This window comes from Hypomesus transpacificus, chromosome 2 (genome assembly GCF_021917145.1).
Source record: "Hypomesus transpacificus isolate Combined female chromosome 2, fHypTra1, whole genome shotgun sequence".
NCBI lineage: Eukaryota > Metazoa > Chordata > Actinopteri > Osmeriformes > Osmeridae > Hypomesus > Hypomesus transpacificus.
In genome coordinates, this window is record NC_061061.1 from 15795862 (window position 1) to 15814923 (window position 19062).

Here is a 19062-nt window from a genome sequence, read left to right on the forward strand (position 1 = left end):
CGGGCTTCAGATAGGGGCATAGGGAGGAGCAATTATAATTTTGTGAATCTATTGCTTTGTGGTATTCAGTGAAAGTCACTAGCAACATTCAGTATCATTTCACCTTTAGGTGTGGATGTAACAAACTGCCCTGCCCACAAACTAAACTGCGTGCAAACATTTTTGTAAAGAACAAAAACTCTAAACTGCCACCTGAGAGGAGCTTAATTACAACTCTCCAATCTGGAGTGAATTATTCCTCCATTCAGTTAGTCTGAGGACAGGAATACAAGACAATGACATGACACTGCAGCATGCCAGATGCATGCCAATTTTCATTTAACTTACAATGTGTATCAACAAGAACCAAAAAAAGTAAGACGAAAAGACAATACCACACATCAAAAAGGAACCCTGTGTTTTTCTACTGAAATAACCCCCCCCATGTTCTTCTTCTGTGGTATACAGTGAACCCTGTCATGTTCAGTCATATCACATGAGAAAGTAATGGAAAGGAGCATTTTCCCTGCGTGGAGCAATTAACCCCAGGGTAAGTCCCACTTGTCACAGGTCTGTCCAAATACAAGACAGCACATCAAGGCTGGGTAGCCCGCACATTACTCGACACTCCACATCTCACTATGTGTGAACCAATACAATGCAGTTATAAAAGGAGTATATCAGGAGTCAATGTTGGGCATAGGTTGAGGATGCCAGTGATATCACTCAGCCTTGCAAAACAGAACCCCATAGGAGGAAACATAGAAACAAGAGTACAGGTCTTGTGTGTCTGTCAGAGCTGCATGCAGTAGTTATTTTGTGTAGCTGTAGAGCCAGTGATGAACAATCTTCCCCGACCTTTTCATACTAAAGAAACAATATCTTAATTTCAAACAACAATAATCTCATTAAATTATAGACGATTAACATTTTATTCATTTAGCAAATGCTTTAATCCAAAGTGACATACAAAATACTGAATAAAGAAAGTACAGAAGATCATGGATCAGAAGTGCATAGTTTTAAAGTAGTTCTGTGGACAGAGTCAAGTAATGGCTGTATTCACTGGCCACTTTGTGCACAGGCAACATAATGAACAGAAGGGATTAGTATTTCAGTCATAATAAGTACATTTCCCAACATTGGTGCTCCCCTGAATGTGTTAATGGGAGAACAGTCGTGTTTTCATGTTTTTGCCCTTTTGGTTTTTCATTGTTATGCTCTTGAGTGACTAACACCGCACGCTTTAAATAAACCTCATGTTACCTTGAAATGAAAAGTCATATTAACTTCTGGCACATTGTTATGCTCTTAGACCCTTTAATCATAAATTTGCGTGATCCACTGGGACTTAATGAAACACCATCAAGCAGAGTGAAGTGTAGTGTTGAGGACAGTGGTAGAGAAATTGCATTTGCAATTCAGGAGGTCAAAGGCTTCCAATGCCCTGAAGTACAAATAAATAAAATTTCTTGAAAGCATAATTCAACAGGGTACGGACATCTGTGGAAAAGATATATCCGCGGCGCACGGTTCTGCGTGTGAACGAATCAATCTACAGCCACTGGTGTCTCCTTTTGTTGACTCCAAAGGGCTCTGTTGCTCTCTGAGCCTCTCCGTGGTTTCTATGGCCTTGTGTGAGATTGTCAGGAAGTACATCTTATTTGACGCAACATGGAGTTGACCTGTGCACCAGATGGGTAATGGGGTCACATTCGAGCCGGTCGTTGCCACAGACATAATCAAATAACCCAGCGGCAAGGGACAGGTGCCGGGTGTCAGAGATATCACGCTCTCTCCTGCCCAGACATGTGCGCTTCATAAAGCCCTCAGCAAGACGCCGACCCTCGCAGGAATACTTCCTCCCATCTTTGAATGACAAAGTATTTCTGGAGCTCCGTCGGAACAGTTTTGAGTCAACTGCAACATTACGTCTGAGATTGTACATCCTCAAGTCAAAACTCAAAACAGGACTACCAAGTATACACTCTACTGTCAATAGGATTAATCTGAATAGATCATTCAATCGTATAATTTTATAATGCCATGCCGAAGAATAGAGTATGTTCGGTAAAAATAACTTTATATTATATTGTGTTAACCTTGGTACGTAATTATACTCATATTTGATAGAGGTTATTTCAACTAGTGTGCTGTATCACCTTCAGTACTCAGCCTGATTCTCAACACGCCACTCTTGACTCCTAGAGATGCAGTCCCACCTTCAGTTATCCTCATTAGAATCCTTCCGCTGATCATTAGCACCATAAGTGCCTTTAATTGATACTCATCTCTCACAAATGACTTTCACTCAATCTGCTAACTTGTTAGCCTGGCAATTCGTCTCCTCCAGACCCACCACACTGCTGCTTTACATAACCTCGGCGTAAAGCGCCAGCGATCACGCGATGCCTTTACCCTACAGAAATCTTAACACTGTACAGTACATCTACTCTCCATGAAATGGGAGTTCTGGAAGGCTATCAGCTTTGCTTCTCTAAAATCATTTCACCATAATGGCTATATGATGGCTCTGCCAGCGCGTATCATTTCGGCAGCGAGCTGAATCAGACGCGCTTGATATTTGGGTGTGTGGGGGTCTCGTCGTGAGAGAATGACGGAGTGACTGACAGATGGAGCTAGGTGTCGCACCCCCCCCTCTCTCTTTTTTTTTCTTCTTCTCCAACAATCCATCTCTCACTTTGTCCACCTGTCTTTCCCTCTCAACCAACTCGTGCTTACGATCCATCTTCCTCTCTCGATCTGTCTCAGCCTCTGTCTACCTGTCCTTCCACCAACATCGCTCTTTATGACAACAAGGCCTTCATCATATCCCCCCCATTGTTTCCCAATATTCTAATGCCATACTTTTTGCGCTGTGTTACCCTATTAAAGCTGGCAGCTAAAAAAAAAACAAAGCACAAGATAGAAAACAGAGCACTGCCTGGTTCACCCCATCTACAGCTACAAGCTTTGATATTTGTTTCTTTCTATATGCCCAAGTGCTCTGCTTATTCCTTCATTCCTGAGCGATACAAGGGAGAACATATTCTACACATTCTGCTCATAATAGACAGCGATTTTGAAGCTTTAACAACAAAGTACAGTGTCACGCTTCTAAGCACTATGCCCACTATAGGACTGACACAAGGCACAGATTCAAATACATTTGGCCCCCTCAAAAGGCTTATCTTTCACTACATTCTCAGGACCAACACAATGGCCACTGAATAAGTTCCCTGTATTCACCTATTCATGAAAACAAAATAGACCCAGAGAACCAGTAAATACATTTACAACTGAAATGATAAAGGGTCCATATTGTATCAATGGTGTAACAATGATCTATCTTGCCATTATCCAGATAATTGTATCATATTTTTAACCAGAGTGACATTTCCAATAATGATGATGTAATGTGGACTGGTGCATTTATTGCAGTATCCAGAGAAATTTGAGATCTGTAGTGTTAGTGAATCATTTTTATCTGTTGTAGTAAAATTCAATTATGACATCTTTCAAGGACGTTTTCCTGTTTTGGAGACATGGTACTGTACTGTAGCACTGGATGACACTAATATTAAGAACCTCTGTACAGTACGATTTTACAACATGTTCAATCATCCTGAATCAAAGCCCCCTTCGCCCCAAAAACACATTTTTAAAACAAGTACCTTTCCCAAGTGTTGTAAAAGCTACTCGTGTCCTGTCTGTTGAGAGAAGAATGAAACGCCATCTGGTGACAGGCTTGCTCCAGCAGGAACACAGCAGCAGCAAGTGTCTGACCTCCAGGCTTGCTAGCAGGCTAACGATGCGCTAATGTGTCCCATTACACTCGATTTGCCGGGAGGGGATTTTCTTTGTTGAGCATCATGCTGCTGGTGGAATTTCAGATGGGTGCTGTATAATGATGCACGTCTTTCCCCCTCTCCTCATGAATGATAAAAGTCTAGTCCTGCTGAGAGTCATTAGAAGGGGCATTTGCACTTGTGAGGTTCTCCCATCCACACACCCCTAGCATCGAAGAGCTTTGGCAAGGCCACCAACCTATTCAGGCAACTTGAAAATGAACTACAACAGAGAGTAACCAATGGAAGTCTCCACAGATCGAAAGGGCCATGGACACTTCTGCCTTCATTCACGAACATCATCATAAAATTACCGTCATCCACGGTTAATGCTTTTAGAGAGGGAGAGCACTTTGAAAAATCCCTTTGAAAAACACTGAAAAAGGGAAGTCTAATAGAGGAGTTATGGTGGAGGGTTTAAGGAGAAAATATAGGCTTGGCCTGCATTTGCGGAGCATGAAACATGAATTAGCACGGTGGAACGCTGCCGGGTAGAGTGTCACACACTGCTCTCTGCCTCCTCTCTCCGGCCTCCCTATTACTATTCTGTCTACAAATTGAATCTGAGACTGATTTGAATTCCGCTACTGTATAACCTCTTATTTATTCATTGCTTTTCTCTCCCCAACATACCATTAAATCTAATAATTTGTTTTCAATACAGCGGCGGCCGCAACTGTGAACGGTCTGGCAGTCTTTGATTCGTCCGCGCCTGGTTTCCAATAGAAAGAAAACTCAAGAAAATATGCCCGATGGTTACTACACTCTTAACAAAAATGAGGGCAATAGTGGTAGGTGATTACAAATTAAAGACCATATTTGGACATTCCTTTTTATCTTCTGAGAGGTCGACCTCTTTTCAGAGCCGTGGTATTGGTTAGAGCCCTTGTGCAGTCCCCCACTGCCCAGTAATTACCCCATTACAGTGATACATCTAAAATCTGCCCACTGTTTACACTGTGCTTGCCCTCGTATTAGGCTGTCAGCTTTGCTGGACAAGAAAATTATGAAGGGGGGGCCTTTGCCAGGAGGGGGTGTTTGGAACGTGTGTGCGTATGAGTGTGTGGTGCGTTTGTGTGTATGTACAGGGGGATTGGCAAACCAAAAGTGCATTCACCGTCCTGCATCTTACAATGAATATCATCCTTTAAAACTACTACATTAATGGCTCTGCTTGAGACTTTACAACATTTTTTAAAACACTATAAGTCTGTAACCATGGGACTGGGAAAGATGTTCCTGTCCCACACAGAGGGCAGAAAAAGAGCCAGGCATATTTCTCCTTGACCTTAAATGGACCCACAGCTTAATTGCAGTTCCAGCAGCCCCTGGACATGTTAATCATAATGTTCACATTATGGGTCGACTGCCACCCCTGCTGACTCCCATGTGGCTGGGGGGATGTTCTTCACATCGAAATACTGGCTCAAACTGTGCAATGATAACCAGTGTTCCTGAACATGCATGTTCACAACCATGTTGGCACATACTGTTAACTTGTCAACAAAATTATACGGTTTATTTTGATTAGCTCCCAGTGTTTGGTCACCTGCAGGGAGACAATAACAGGAGTTGTGGGGCATCAATTTTTACATGCACACAGTATACAGACATGTTAATAATGAGGCTAAGAAATTGACGTGTGGTTGCTCTGGAGTCATTTGGCTTATCCTTGATAATTAGGGCAGCAAGGGTCCGAACATAATCCTGTAATTGTTTCAGGAAATATAAAACAAAAGGCCTTGCAAAATGACAAACATTTCAAGAACTAACCCTTAGTTAGTAGAACATGTTCTTACTGTAGCAGGGACCTCTCTATAGGCTTAGAGTCTTACCAGCACATCTTACATCCACAGGTTGGAGAGTACTACATCTTATTTGATCTGTTATGATTTTATGATCAGTGCTTTGCTGCACTGTATTGCCTTGCATTTTACCATTGCTCCTGCAGAAATAACCCACTTTTTTCCCCATTCCGGTCAGGAATACACAAGGCCTCAGGAAGAATTTCAGTTAACTGAATGGTCAAATTTAGGGTATGGACTTCTACCATTCACATTGTTTTCAAATATGCATGCACTCAAGCACAAAAGCACTAATGTTTCGAATAAACAGAGAAAACACACAAACTGTCTATGCCATAACCCATAAATCCACAGCTTAGCTTCTAAATTATGACAACACTCCTCATACACACCATACATATGTAGATATGTTAATGTGTCACGTCAGTCCCCTCTGATACGGTACTCTTCAGGAACCTAAGGACTAAGCCAATATTATCTCTCAGGCTTCCCGTTCCTGCCGAGTTAACAACTTTTACCCATTCTTTGCTGAACAAATGTATAATGTTACAACAAGCCACTCATCTGCTACAGCCTTCCACTTCTTATGCAAATGAGGCACGGAATAATATGATCATGGAATACTGTTCTCCTCAGGCACCGTAAGTCTTTCATCAACACGGGAATAACGTGGCCTTTTTCCTCTGAAGTGTTGTGACACTATAATCTTTCTCCTAGGAAGACCAGAGAAAGAGCAGGTTTTCCACAGAATGGTTGTTATGACTGTAAACCTACAGAAAGAGCTATGCACTTGGGGATGAGGTGAAATGACTGGCAACGTAGCTGGGTAAACAAAACACAGGGATTGAAAATGTATTTTAAATTGTTGGGCGAGGGGGTGAGAGAGAGGCAAGAACAACTAGAGGTAAACTCAGTGCTCGGAATATTTTCAATTGGGATAAGCAAAAAAGAAATGAAGGCTTAGATTGTACAGTATGTGATTTTATTCACAGCATGACAGCACAGAGGCACTATATTTTTCTGAATAAAGAGACTGGACATGAATGAGCCTTTGGCCACAGTCACCCTGACTTTGAAGAAAAATAACATAAAAGCTGGCAGCCGGTTAAATGCAATTGCACACATCACCAACGGGGGCACAGTAATTCACCAAAATCAGGTCGTCTTTTTTACAACGGAAATCTCACTCCAGGTCCATGCAAGTGGCATTATTGGTAGGAGGAAGCAGAGGCTTCTGGGAGCCACAGCAGGATGGTGTCATCCTGCGTGTCCTGTCAAGGGTGAGTGAAGGTAGATGCTGGGCAGACTGACTGGAGGTCCGTCCAGCTATCTGGTGGGTCGACAAGCCTGAGATTGTGGGTGGCTGAGGCTGGCCTGCTGGGTTCAGGACTTGGGGCAGAAAAATAGACAACAGGGTGTGCCAAGTTCTGCCAACCAGAAAACCCTCAGTACCAGTGTGTGTGAACTGCACCGAAGACGGTAGCCTTTGTTTTTAGTTTGGTCCGTGGTGCACAGTGTGTGCTTGTGCGCTAATAAGTATGTGAGTTGTAAGTTGTGATTCAGGCTAGTGTAATTCACAATGTAAAGTAAGGCTATGCTGTACAATACCTACGCCCATTGCTTTGGCTGAACCACAAAGGGGTGCCCTATTCAGTGGCGTGTTCAGGGAGTGGCCTAGGGTGGCACGGGCCACCCCTGAAATCTGATTGGCCACCCCAATATCTTAAAATATGATTGGCTATATGCCCAGTCAGAGGCGGGCCACCCCTTGTGCCACCCCTATCAAAAATGTCTGGACACGCCCCTGGCCCTATTCCTGGAATACAGTGCATTAGGGGTGTATAAGTGTTACAACAGATGTCACTGAAATGAATAGCAACTGTCACAAATGATGAAGAGAAAATTCAGGAAGTGGAATGAAAAAAAATGCATTGGATCAGATGGAGTCTCTTCCACAGTTCATATAAATGAGCAACATAAGAAGCAATAACCGGAGCTAGCACTTTCAGTTCTTTTCTTTCAATCATGTCTCCAGAAGAAATTATTGTGAAGGCCATTACAGATATTCTATTAGAATTGCCTTGCTAAGAAAGTCATTACAAAAGTCAAATTTTTCGGCTGCTGGCACAAACGACAGGGGAGAGAGAGATGGCCTTCTTTGACATCTACTGCTCAACTTCAGACACCCAACCGGGAGAAAATAATTCATTCCCTTCTCTGCCAAAACATAATTTGGTATTACATTGTTCTGAACGATGTCTTTTAAAGAAATAATCCTCAAATATTTCTTCAAAAACAACCAAGGCGTTGTGATGTGTATTCAGGCACACATAGGGCCCTAGTTTCCGTTGGCGGAGGGATATATTTGACAATAATAGTACTGCACTTTTGTGAGTTCTATGTTAGTCATCCCTCGATACATTTGAGGAAACCACTCCCCCCTGGAACCATCCGACTGACAGCCTAATCATCCCTTCACCATCTCAAGAGTGTGACTCCTTTCAAATCTACATACTCATAGGAAATGGGGGGAAAGTCATGGGCTGTGCATTCTCTCACCTGATAGCATGTTACAGTAGGCCTGTCGGCTGAGGCAGAACCAGAGAGTGATTTTGAATAACCCTGCAATCACTGGGTCCCTGACAGACTGAGCCAGGGCTGTTCAGCCAGCGTGTCAGTGTGGAGCGCCAGGGCTCCACAGCTAATCAACCCCCAAGGAGGGCCTCCGTCTGCAGGGAGAGATCACTCAAACCCTCCATCAACCCAGCAAGCACGGGGAGGAGGCAATCACCGGCCCCATTTCCATGTGCTGTTTTTCCTCCCATCAACTTGTACAAATCAAGGTGTACAGAGAGGAAGGGGGGGGGGGGGGCAAGCGAGGATTTGGTGGTGCAATCAAAAGTGCTAAGAAAAAGCAGAACAAATGGCGAGAAGTTATTGGATGGGTAAAGAGTCTCCCCATTGTTGGTGCGTCAGTTGACCTCAGTGTCAAAAGTGTCACCGACCCGTCCTCCTTAAGACCAATGGGAAGGTTTTCATTAGGGTCCAGTGAAGGACTGCTTCAAAGATGATCCCATTAAGGTACTCAAGTATAATAGGCCTATCATATTGGTTTCTGATCACTTCCCAGCAGCAAACTGAGGAAGCAGGGATACCCTGAGGGCTCTATTGAAGTCCTTTCAGTTCCACTGTGAGATTGAATGGATTGGTATTAGAATCAGAAGATTGAATGGGCAAAACGGCCTAAAGACCAGCCACAAAATGGAAACAAGAGCACTACCACGAGAAAGAGGAGGAGGGTTGGGTCAAGGGACAGAAATTGGAGGGGAAAACCCATTGAGATTGAGTCCATACAAGGATAACTACAGAGTTAATTACTACAACAGGTGCATGGCGAACAATATGGCATTTACAAGAATGACAAGCAAAGAAATTGAGAAAGAATCCCAAACAAAAGCATATAGTTTCCCTTGAAAGGGACAAGGAGTTTAAATGATCAGTTGTTTCGCCTCACAAGATGTGAAAGGAAGAGGAGGTGAGTGGGAGGGAGGTGGGTGGAATGTAGAGGAGAGGGACCCTCTTTCTATCATCCATGTCGTGTCAGAGACGGAGGATAAATGAATTAATAAATGAACAAAAGTGTGACATACCGACAGTTTGACAGAGCTCAGCCTTCACAGTTACACCAAAACCCATAATTGGAGATAATATCCTTTTCTGTTCCTCTTTTAAAGTTTGACAGTGGCTGAAGAAGATTCCTTCTCTAATAGGCTCCACTCTGAGCTTGCAACACACACATTTGCACACACACACATGCACATACGTATACATACACCGGCACACACACCGTGTTGGCCCTGTCATCTCCACAGTAGCTCATTCCCCACAGTTTGCTTTGAATATTGACGTAGAACGTGCCGGCTCTGATCCACAGGCACAGCTTATGCCAGCCCTCATTAATGGATGGAATTCCAGCTCACAATCCAGATGATAGTCCCCTGGCCTTCAAAAGACCATGAGTTGGAAAAAAAAGTGTAGTTCTTACCTCTTTCCCTGTCATCCTCATCTGTTTAAATCTGTCCCATTTCTGCCCATTGAGCATGACTCAGACTAACCAGTCTGACAGCAACCAACTGTGGACGTGTTTTGAATATTTCTCACCTAGTTCCTTCTTTGAGCCTTGCACTGAGCACATATGTAAACAGCAAATAAATACACCCACTTCTTTATTTAAAGTATTTAAGTGACGTTACCAAGGTTTGGTTCTCTTTGTCTCCATGCGTTTCTTCAGAAAGAGGCCTAGGCCCATTCAGGGTATTTCCTCCTTTCCATATTCATACACACATTTTGACAAAGCAGAGAGGCTGTACAAAGTGCTACTGCTGCATCCAGAAAGGTCTAATTATTAAAGTGTTCGTCTAATCTCTGTTGGACTTATACTGTATAACTTGAGTCATAAATATAACAAGTTAAATTATTTTTCTAAAGGACATAAACTCAAATTGCCACAAGTTAAAAATGCCTCACAAATTGATTGCTTGTATTCAATCACTGCAATGCAAATGTATTTTCACAATCTTTCGCTGTTTAAGTTGTTTTATAAAATAATTACTTGGCAGCTGTATTTTACAAACCAAACCTCAGTGAGACCCATCTGTGTCTAAAAAGCAAAAGGCCTGTTTGTTATTTACCGTCAAACGGATACTTTTTCTCAATTTTAAGCCTAGTGTGACATTTGCATTAGATGGCTTCAGACATTCCGAATATTGCTATTTCCCATCTGCAATGCCCTTCGTATTGCTCTAATAGACTTCTGAGATCCTGACATCACATTGGTGTGAGGATAGCGGGTAAGCTTCTTTCCTGTCCCACATGTTAAGTTCCGCTTTGGTGGTGGGGACGTCTGAGAGTGCAATGATGGGAGGAGATAACAGTTTTGTTGGAAGTGTGTATTCTAAAAGACTCGTTTAAATCGTGAGCCGAAAGAAAGAAAATTGATGTTCACTTTAGAATACTGCATTGCTGATAATTGTATGTGCCAATGGTTGTAAAATCATTTCAATGGAGTCCTGTCAACCATTTAAATAATACGAGCTGATTATAGAGTTATTATTCATGCAATTATCTTCATCTCAAGTACACACTGTTTTCAGCACTTTGCAGTAAAACCTTTAGCTACCTAATTTATTGGTTTCAAAATGTGCAATTCATTAAAAGTAGTCTTTGTGCTCGTTGGTTGTAAAGTCCAGTGGAATCAAATCTTAAAAGATGATAAGGAAGGGGTTATTTGTTTTCTTGCGTTACGAATTCATCAAACGCAGCAAAACTGTACTCTCAACCCAAAAAAAGGCATGTCACTATTTCAAGGCTTGAGAATGAAAAACAGGATTAGGGAGAGGGAAAAAAACACTTGAGTCAACTTCTCTCATTAACTCTTGTTGATGGAAAATTGATTTAGAGAATTGACGTCCTTCATGAGCAGTGGGGGAGGAACCTTCGGAAACATGCAGTGTTCCTGACATTGTGTCGCAGCCAATCACATTGCGTTCCTGACATTGCGTCACAGCCAATCACAACGCTCATCAGGAGGCACATGACCGCCATCCCAGCCCCACCAAGGCTTTCTAACCGTACTTCAAAATGAACATTTGAAGTAAAAGACCTTAGGGGACAGTACAACTGGAATCAATTCCTCTTTTCTAGCACATTCCAGGACCTAATTTCTACATGCATCCCTAATAGCTTAGCAGAATGGTGGCTTTGCTCCCAAGCCACCCACTATCCTTTGTCCCTGGCCCTCCCAGTCAATGATAATTTCCATCTTGAGTCCCATCTATCTTCTGTCTAGTCAGATGCAGACAGGCTGACCTCAAATGATTCCCAGGCCAGCGGTCTGTGTGGTTAACCACAATACACCCTGGGGGATGGTAAGACAGTGAAACGGCAAACAGAAACAGCATAGCATTCACTTAGGCCAAGGTCTGCTCTAGAGCGTCTGCACACAGAGCACTAGTGGAATCGAGGAGGCTTTTATTGTGTTAAGTAAATTGACAGTGGCGTCCAACCTCCCGGCTATCAGTCAATGGAGGAAGGGAGGAAAGAACAGAGGCTCCTGAGGTATCTCTAACACTCTGTTATTGGTTGTTGCTGTTGCCTCTGGGGGGGGGGGGGGGGGGGGGGGGGGGGGGGGCAGGGGGGGGGAAGGTGCAAGGTGGAATCTGGCAGAGGAGATCACAGTTTCTTTAGTGATAGCCATTCATTTGCAGTGACTGGAGCCCCAGAGAGGTTAGTCTCATCTGTTCCTTCTCTTCAGGGGGCAGGATGAAGGTGGAGTTTCTCTGAAACCCTCGCTCACCGTTGATTAGTAACCGATGCAGCGATTCTGGAGCTGCTTCCCACATCTCCAATTCCACACTACACACACACACACGCACACACATTTACATAAAAATTTGACATACATACACACATGCCAACACACACACGCGCGCACACGCACGTATTTACATAAACATTTTATATACAAACACACGCACACACATTTACATAAACACACGCATATACACGCACACACACACACACTGTCCTCAAGTCATGGAACCACAATACAGGCAGAAGTCACATGAGCAGACATGACATTTGCAGTACCGCCCATAACAATGAGGCCCCGATTAAAAGGGCAGCATGACACTGCTCCACCTCCTCTGTACTGTGTTCCCTGCTAAATACGATTTAAACCAGCGTAGGCCACTGATACCACGTGTCAAATCCTGATTATTATAAAAGGAGAAAAGGAAGAAAAAGGTATTTCCATTGTAATACCTGTGTAACTAGGGACGACCGCAGTAACACTAGTTTACCCAGGCTCAGTCTGGGCCTGGACATGGATATGTTCTTAGGTAAACGGAGGGGAGGGGAAGCTGTTTCCCATGAATGCCATGCTGTTTGAAAGGTGACTGAACAAAGGGCCCCGCTTTATTTTGCTCGGGGGCAACTCACAAAAGACGCCAGCGTAGCAATGTGGCGGGTTTTAAAATTGAGATCAAAAGGTTCAAGCTAATTAACAAACTAAATGGGAGTCTTCCAACCTTTTCTTTGCCATACTGTCTCTCATTCACTCACCGCATTCAGGTGAAAATCACAGCTGTGTGCACACTTATGTGTGTTTCTTATGTGTGTTTCTTATGTGTGTTTCTTATGTGTTTCTTGTGTGTGTTTCTTGTGTGTACACTAGGGTGTGAGTGTGTTTCTGTTTGTATGTGCGTGTGATGAAAATCATTCAGAACTAAATTACTCCTGGTGCTGAAATGTGGCAAAGGCCCGAAACATTTCTGCCAAGATGATAGTTCTAAGTAATGCTCCAAAGCAGCGTGACCCACAAAGAAAACGTCTTATGATCAAGGTTGGTCTTTCATAGTTTTAATGTTGTTTGACTTTTCCAGTAGAGCCCAGAGGAAGCTGGGGAAGGGGGGGGGGGGGAGTCAAACGGAGAGGACAAGGGCACATAATAAAGACAAATGGCTAGAGCATGAAATTTGATTCAGTGCCTCGGTACCGAAACATTGGCTGAAAAAAAAAGAAGCCAACATTGACATTCATGAATATCAAAACACTGTCAAATCCAGGAAAAGCACACGTCCTGTTATAATGACATTTCAGTCCCAGGAGAAGACTGCTGGGATGGTCCAAAGATGGTGGCCTGATTCTATCAGTGACTGCTGTTTCACCTGCCTTTCACTCTCCAGTAAGGGTCAGAACGGCGTATTGTTGATTTCTCCACAAAACATCTCTCTGGAGGGAAATAAATAAAATCACTCGGAACGAATGGAACCACAATGGCAAAAGTCCATCTCCTTCTCATCACGCTGAAACCCAATGACCAAAGAGTCTTCCTAACTTCTAAATGTAATTAGATGAACGGACAGCACAAAGGCAAAGCTAACATAAGGGTATCTCCTTTTTAGATGTTGAAACAGTTATCAGGAGCATATGCTTGCTGCAGACCTTTTGCCGTGGAGCACACACACTTTGTTGTATGATATGAAAACACCATCTGGTGTGGGAAGACTGCAAGGCTAGCAGGGGTAGCGGGCACTGCTGTGTCATACAGTGAGGTTGCTTTAGTCTGGATATCCATTACATTAGTCTGCATTGAGTTACATTAAACAATCATTACTATAAGTCATAGAACTGAACCAAAGCTGGAGAGAGGAAAATGTGCTGTCACTGAATGCAGATAAATCAGAAAAATGGCTCTGGCACAACAAGGTAACACTTTGGCAAAATAATGCACGTGGATATACTTCTGGAGTACTAATTCACCAAAATTGAGAATCATAAGAGGATATGATGCGCCTGAAATAGGACTCCAGTGATAAGGTACTTCCTGTTGAGTGTGAATAGTAAGTCCTGGTGACAAGCGAGTACAGGTACACTTGAAGACAGAGCCCTGTGCAGAACAAAACGAACATCTGCTGTTGCTCATCAGCTATATTGTAGCTAATGATGAACCGCGTGTGTGCTGACAGACTGGATGGAATTGGATTGTGTACAAGGGCCCCTGTGAGACCAGACATATGTTTAGGAGAGTGCTAGTTGAAGGAGTGTGTTATGAAGAGGGGGTTTGTGTGTGTGTGCATGTGTGCAAGTGCACAGTGTATGAGACAACCAGAGAGACAGGTAGGCATAAAAAGGGCGTGATGTATTTCTACCGAATTGTATACTGCTACTGTGATTTTCTACTGTATTCGTCTAAGCAGGTGAGTAGTGTGTCGGCGTAGGTAAAACAACTGTTGTGTTGCCTCTCCTTCAATCTTTCCTTCTGCCCACTGACTCGCAGATAGAGACCACTGAATCATACATCAAAGGAACTTCTCTCTGGATCCAATTCTTCTGTGACCTCTCAAAGCCTTTGTTCATACGCCCCGCGACAACTCCCTGGCCCCTCACTCTCCACCAACAGGCCAGTTCCTCCTCGCTCTCACTTCTGTCTAGGGACAGATTACATTAACATGAAAATGAAATATTCATTTCCACTCAGCAACCGATGGCCATCTTAATTTTGACGCAACTTTTGATGTTGCACCTCGAGTTGTCATCTTTCTTCTTCCTTGTCTTTCTTCTGCTGCCTGTCTTCTGTGGTAAAATTCTCTTGCATGTTAGTCTCGGCCCCAACGTTTATAAATAGAATGCCAAGTGCTGTTATGAGCTTTTGCGCAGCCTCTTGAAATATCTCCAGTGTCATTTCAGAGGACAAGTTTACATGAACCACAGTGAGGAGTATCTCAGCGAGTTTGAAAGCAGAGAGTTGGTGTGCTCTTTCTCTCTCTCCCCCCAGCCTGCTGTTGGGGCTAATCACATGACCAACATTTTATGGTGTAGATAAAGAAAGCTATCTGAAGTGGCTCGGCCATGTTTGAAGGATGAAGAGCGCGGCTGCTGGTACCGAAGTGAGGCTTCCAAGTGGTCGTATAGACACCAATGCAAGAAGACATAGACGTCCAAAACGAAGCCTGACCGTCGACTTCAAATAAAGGATTGGCTTATCCTAAATAATACATTTTCTCTCAACATAAGTCTATGTATTATGTTATGTTTCAGGGTGAAATTGTCTTATATTTCACCTTTATGAAAGAACAGCAAAAAAATATATATATATTTCAGTTCAAGGTAAATGAAGCCAAGTCCCAGAGCATTCAGAGTGACTGTCTAAATGAGAACGCCTTAAGCACCTCTTTCGAGGAGGAAAAATAGAGCTAAGGAAACAAAAGTGACACAATATCATGAAGGAGATTGATTAACTGGCAATGATGAAGTACTTTAAGTATTAGGTAGATAAAGTAATTGATTATTTAATAAATCCCTGCCTGGCACTGAATAACCCAGTTCAAAAATAAAGAAGACAGGAGACCATAAATTAGTTTAATCAATCCTTGCTTCGAACGTAGATGAAAGAGATTTGGTTTATTTTCTGGAATTCAAGGTAATATGGAATTTGCAGGCAGAAATTGTATGTGATACTGATGCAATAATCATTTTCATGTCAGAGGGAAATTCTCCCTGCTGGATTTAAAATCCACATTGATATTTCACATATGCACACTTTTCATGCATACAGACCAACCGACGGTTCTTTAAAATGTGCCATGAGACGCGATCAGAGTAACGCTCCGTGTTTTGTCAGCTACTTTACCTTTTGTCTTTGGATGCAGCCATGCAACATTAACTATCACATTATGCTAGTTGGCATGTTACTGGTCTGGCTTGCATGCATTAAAAAGAGAACTTGATCATGTATACTAGTGCCTACAGGACCTTCAATGAAGACAGGCAAAATCCCAACCAATCACAGTATTCCACCCAAAAATTGCACCTATCACACTGCGCCATCACATTATCCACTAATGTCTCGCCAAGACGAGATGAGAAAGTTAGGCGTGTTTGAAAAGGAAAAGCTGGAAAGAAAAGCGTTACAGAGACGGACAGAGGAGACCAGAAATAGTATTTTATTCTTTTCGACATCTACAGGCTCACCGAGTGAGTCTGATCGACCATCTGGCCCCAGTGTGGAGCGATGCACTGTAAAAGCACTAAAATCAATGGCGTCAAACCCAACTTGTTTGCCCACCATTACCCATATGGTGTACTTGGGAGAGGTGCTTAGCTACCTAACCAAGAGCAGTCAACACACAGGCAGAATCCCAACCCCACGGTCCCCAACCATACCACTCACGTCAATGACAACGGCATGGCTATGTTACATGGTGGCGTTATCACCGTGGTAACAGTTGCAAAGGTTTCGTCGGCTGTCGTGCACAAGCCTGAACGGAGCCCTCTAGTGGAGTGAAGACAGCCACGCAGACACACACAGTACCCACACACACACACACACACACAGCACCCACACACACACCCACTTGCGGCAACACATCCGCATACACTTTCACAGACTTTCACACTTTATAACAAGGTATCACGTTTGCCATGAGCTTGCTATGAAAGTCATGATTGCGAAAAGAACAATAGCAAAACAGTATTTGGCTGCTCACGGATAGCAAAGTGGATGGAGCACACACAACACACGTTCTTGTACACTGCAACCACAGAAGACATGGAAAAGGGATATTGTCCTTATACATTTCCTTCATGACATCAAGGAACAGCAACATCCACTTGTACTGTATGTCCTTCTGACCCTTTTTGACAGTTGTCAAAAAAGACTGACTCAAGAGTACAGAAATCCAGTCGCACCTGCTCTATCCCTCCACAAAAAAAGAACATTGGATGAAAAGCTACAATGCTGCTGTTGCACATTTCAAGGTAAATTTGTCTCTGTGGCATTTCAAAACCAAAATAGGTCACATCCTATTTTATGAAACCATTAAATGTGGAGCTGTAGTAAAACAAAGGTGCACTATTCATCTATAAAATTACAAACAGATCACAAGTGTTCATAACTGTCAGTCTTGTTCCCTCTTCACTATGCAGCAGTCCATTCCCCATATGGGAAGCCTGCATAACGGATTGGCGATTCCTGAATAAACCAGATTTTTTTCACTGGTCTGCTATAATTTACATCAATACATATAAGCGCTATACAATGAACTATTTTGAAGACATGAGTCCACCAAGGTTAATTGTGATTCATACAGCTGAAATATGGTTAACATCGTGTCAATAGCAAACAACGTATTCTAAAATTACCATTAGTTTAAATCAAGTAGCTTACAACAGTTCACTCAATCTTTAGTGCAAAGAAGCAATAGTGCAGTGTTGTAGAAGTAGTCTATTTTTCCAGGGCCTCATGCATCAGTTATCTGAAGCTTTGTGACGATATGTTAATGTCAGTTAATACCATTGTGAGGATTTATCCTGCACGGCACAGGGCCACTTGTCAAAAACGATTTGCCTCGAGACAATAATGTATTGATCTTTCATTCTGCTCGGTCTCCACGCGGCACGTTTCATCGCATCGTCGGTCTCCGAATGAAAATTCTCACTTTATTTTCCACGTATTGATACCATAACAGTATCACGTGCTGAGCTTTACTTTGTAACCTTGTTTTAACGAAGTAGGGGGAAAAGAGATCCATCATAATTATAGGTGGATCTGATTAAGAAAACTTTAAGATACTAGGTAGTTATACTTTACATTTAGCCTACCTAAATTAATATGTAAAGCGACCCTTTTATCACATAAAACAATCACGTTTTCCATTCTTAGGCTACACATAAAACGGCTGACTTGATTTGAATGTCAGACATAGCCTATTTGTAGTAGGCTACGCAACACAAGTGCGCCTAAGGGGTCATGTCCAGGCTATCGCCTATTACTTTTTCAACAAATCGTATGATCAGATCTGCAGTAGGTTATTCGATTCCTGTTGTTTCTAGAAGTACGATGTTATATATCATTTTATATTGTATAACGTGGTCAAATCTAGGCTATCCTCTGAAATAGTAAGCACAAATTTAAAAAAGATTGCTGAAAGATGAGTCCGTAGGCTACCACGGTTAGTCCAAAAACTGCTGTTGCGCACTCACAGCCGACCGTTTGCTTTATTATTACGGTGCAACTTTTAAGAATGCCACTGATGTCAGAACTTCTATACAATTTACCAGTACTTACCTATTCGGATAACATGGGGCATCCCGCAAGAGTATTGAATCCAAAAAAGACTTAGAAGAGCCTTTGTCCAGTATTCCAATAAAGAACTTCGTGGAGACAACCAAGGAGACAACCAAGTATTTCGCATGATTGTAAAGTCGTGGGATCCACTTTTTAAGATTCCAAAGACGCTTCAGAATTGCTCATCAAATGGATTTGTGCGATTGCGACAAATTTGCGCTCATTGTGCAAGGTGCAACATTCTCCCAGTTTTTTTTTTTCACCCTCAAGTCTCAGAACGGTTCTTCAAGATAAAGCTCCAGTTCCTCATACAGGAGGATCAGTGTTGCACCTGCGAACACTGGCTGTTGCAATTAGCCTGCAGGAGTCTCTGTATCCCCTCCTACGGTTGATGCTATCTGTCTGTTGGCTCAAGGACCACAACAACCGGTCTGGATTCCCGAACAATGTGGAAGGGAACTGCGCCTGCGGTACTGTGGGTCGCTTCGAACGTTTCTGTGAGCGCTTGGAAGCGGCTTGCAAATACGTTTCACAATAAGCACTTCATTATTCATAGACTTCAACGTCCAGATTTAGGATGTTTGAATATAACAATATATCGAAACCGAATACTTTTCAAATTTGAACGATACTAATTAAGTCGTTCTGCTATAGAAAATACTTGAATTTCAGAAAAACATTGGAGGAGTATCAATTTTGACATGTGGCTCTTTTTTGCGCAACGACGAAAATTGCAATACATAAGTGAAATACCTAGGTCCGTGGTAGACTGTCTTGCATGTCTACATTTCAATGTCCATTA

General features: G+C 42.7%; 1 protein-coding gene across 1 annotated transcript in view; it reads right to left on the bottom strand.

Moving 5' to 3' along the window:
- grik3 (glutamate ionotropic receptor kainate type subunit 3) overlaps positions 1-18579 on the bottom strand; it is a 63902-nt gene extending 45323 nt beyond the window's left edge. Inside the window, exon 1 of the mRNA XM_047040759.1 lies at positions 18261-18579. Within this exon, the coding sequence (XP_046896715.1) occupies positions 18261-18387 (127 nt within the window). The 5' untranslated portion in view covers positions 18388-18579. The remainder of the gene's footprint in view (positions 1-18260) is intronic.
- Between the last annotated feature and the right edge of the window lie 483 nt (positions 18580-19062).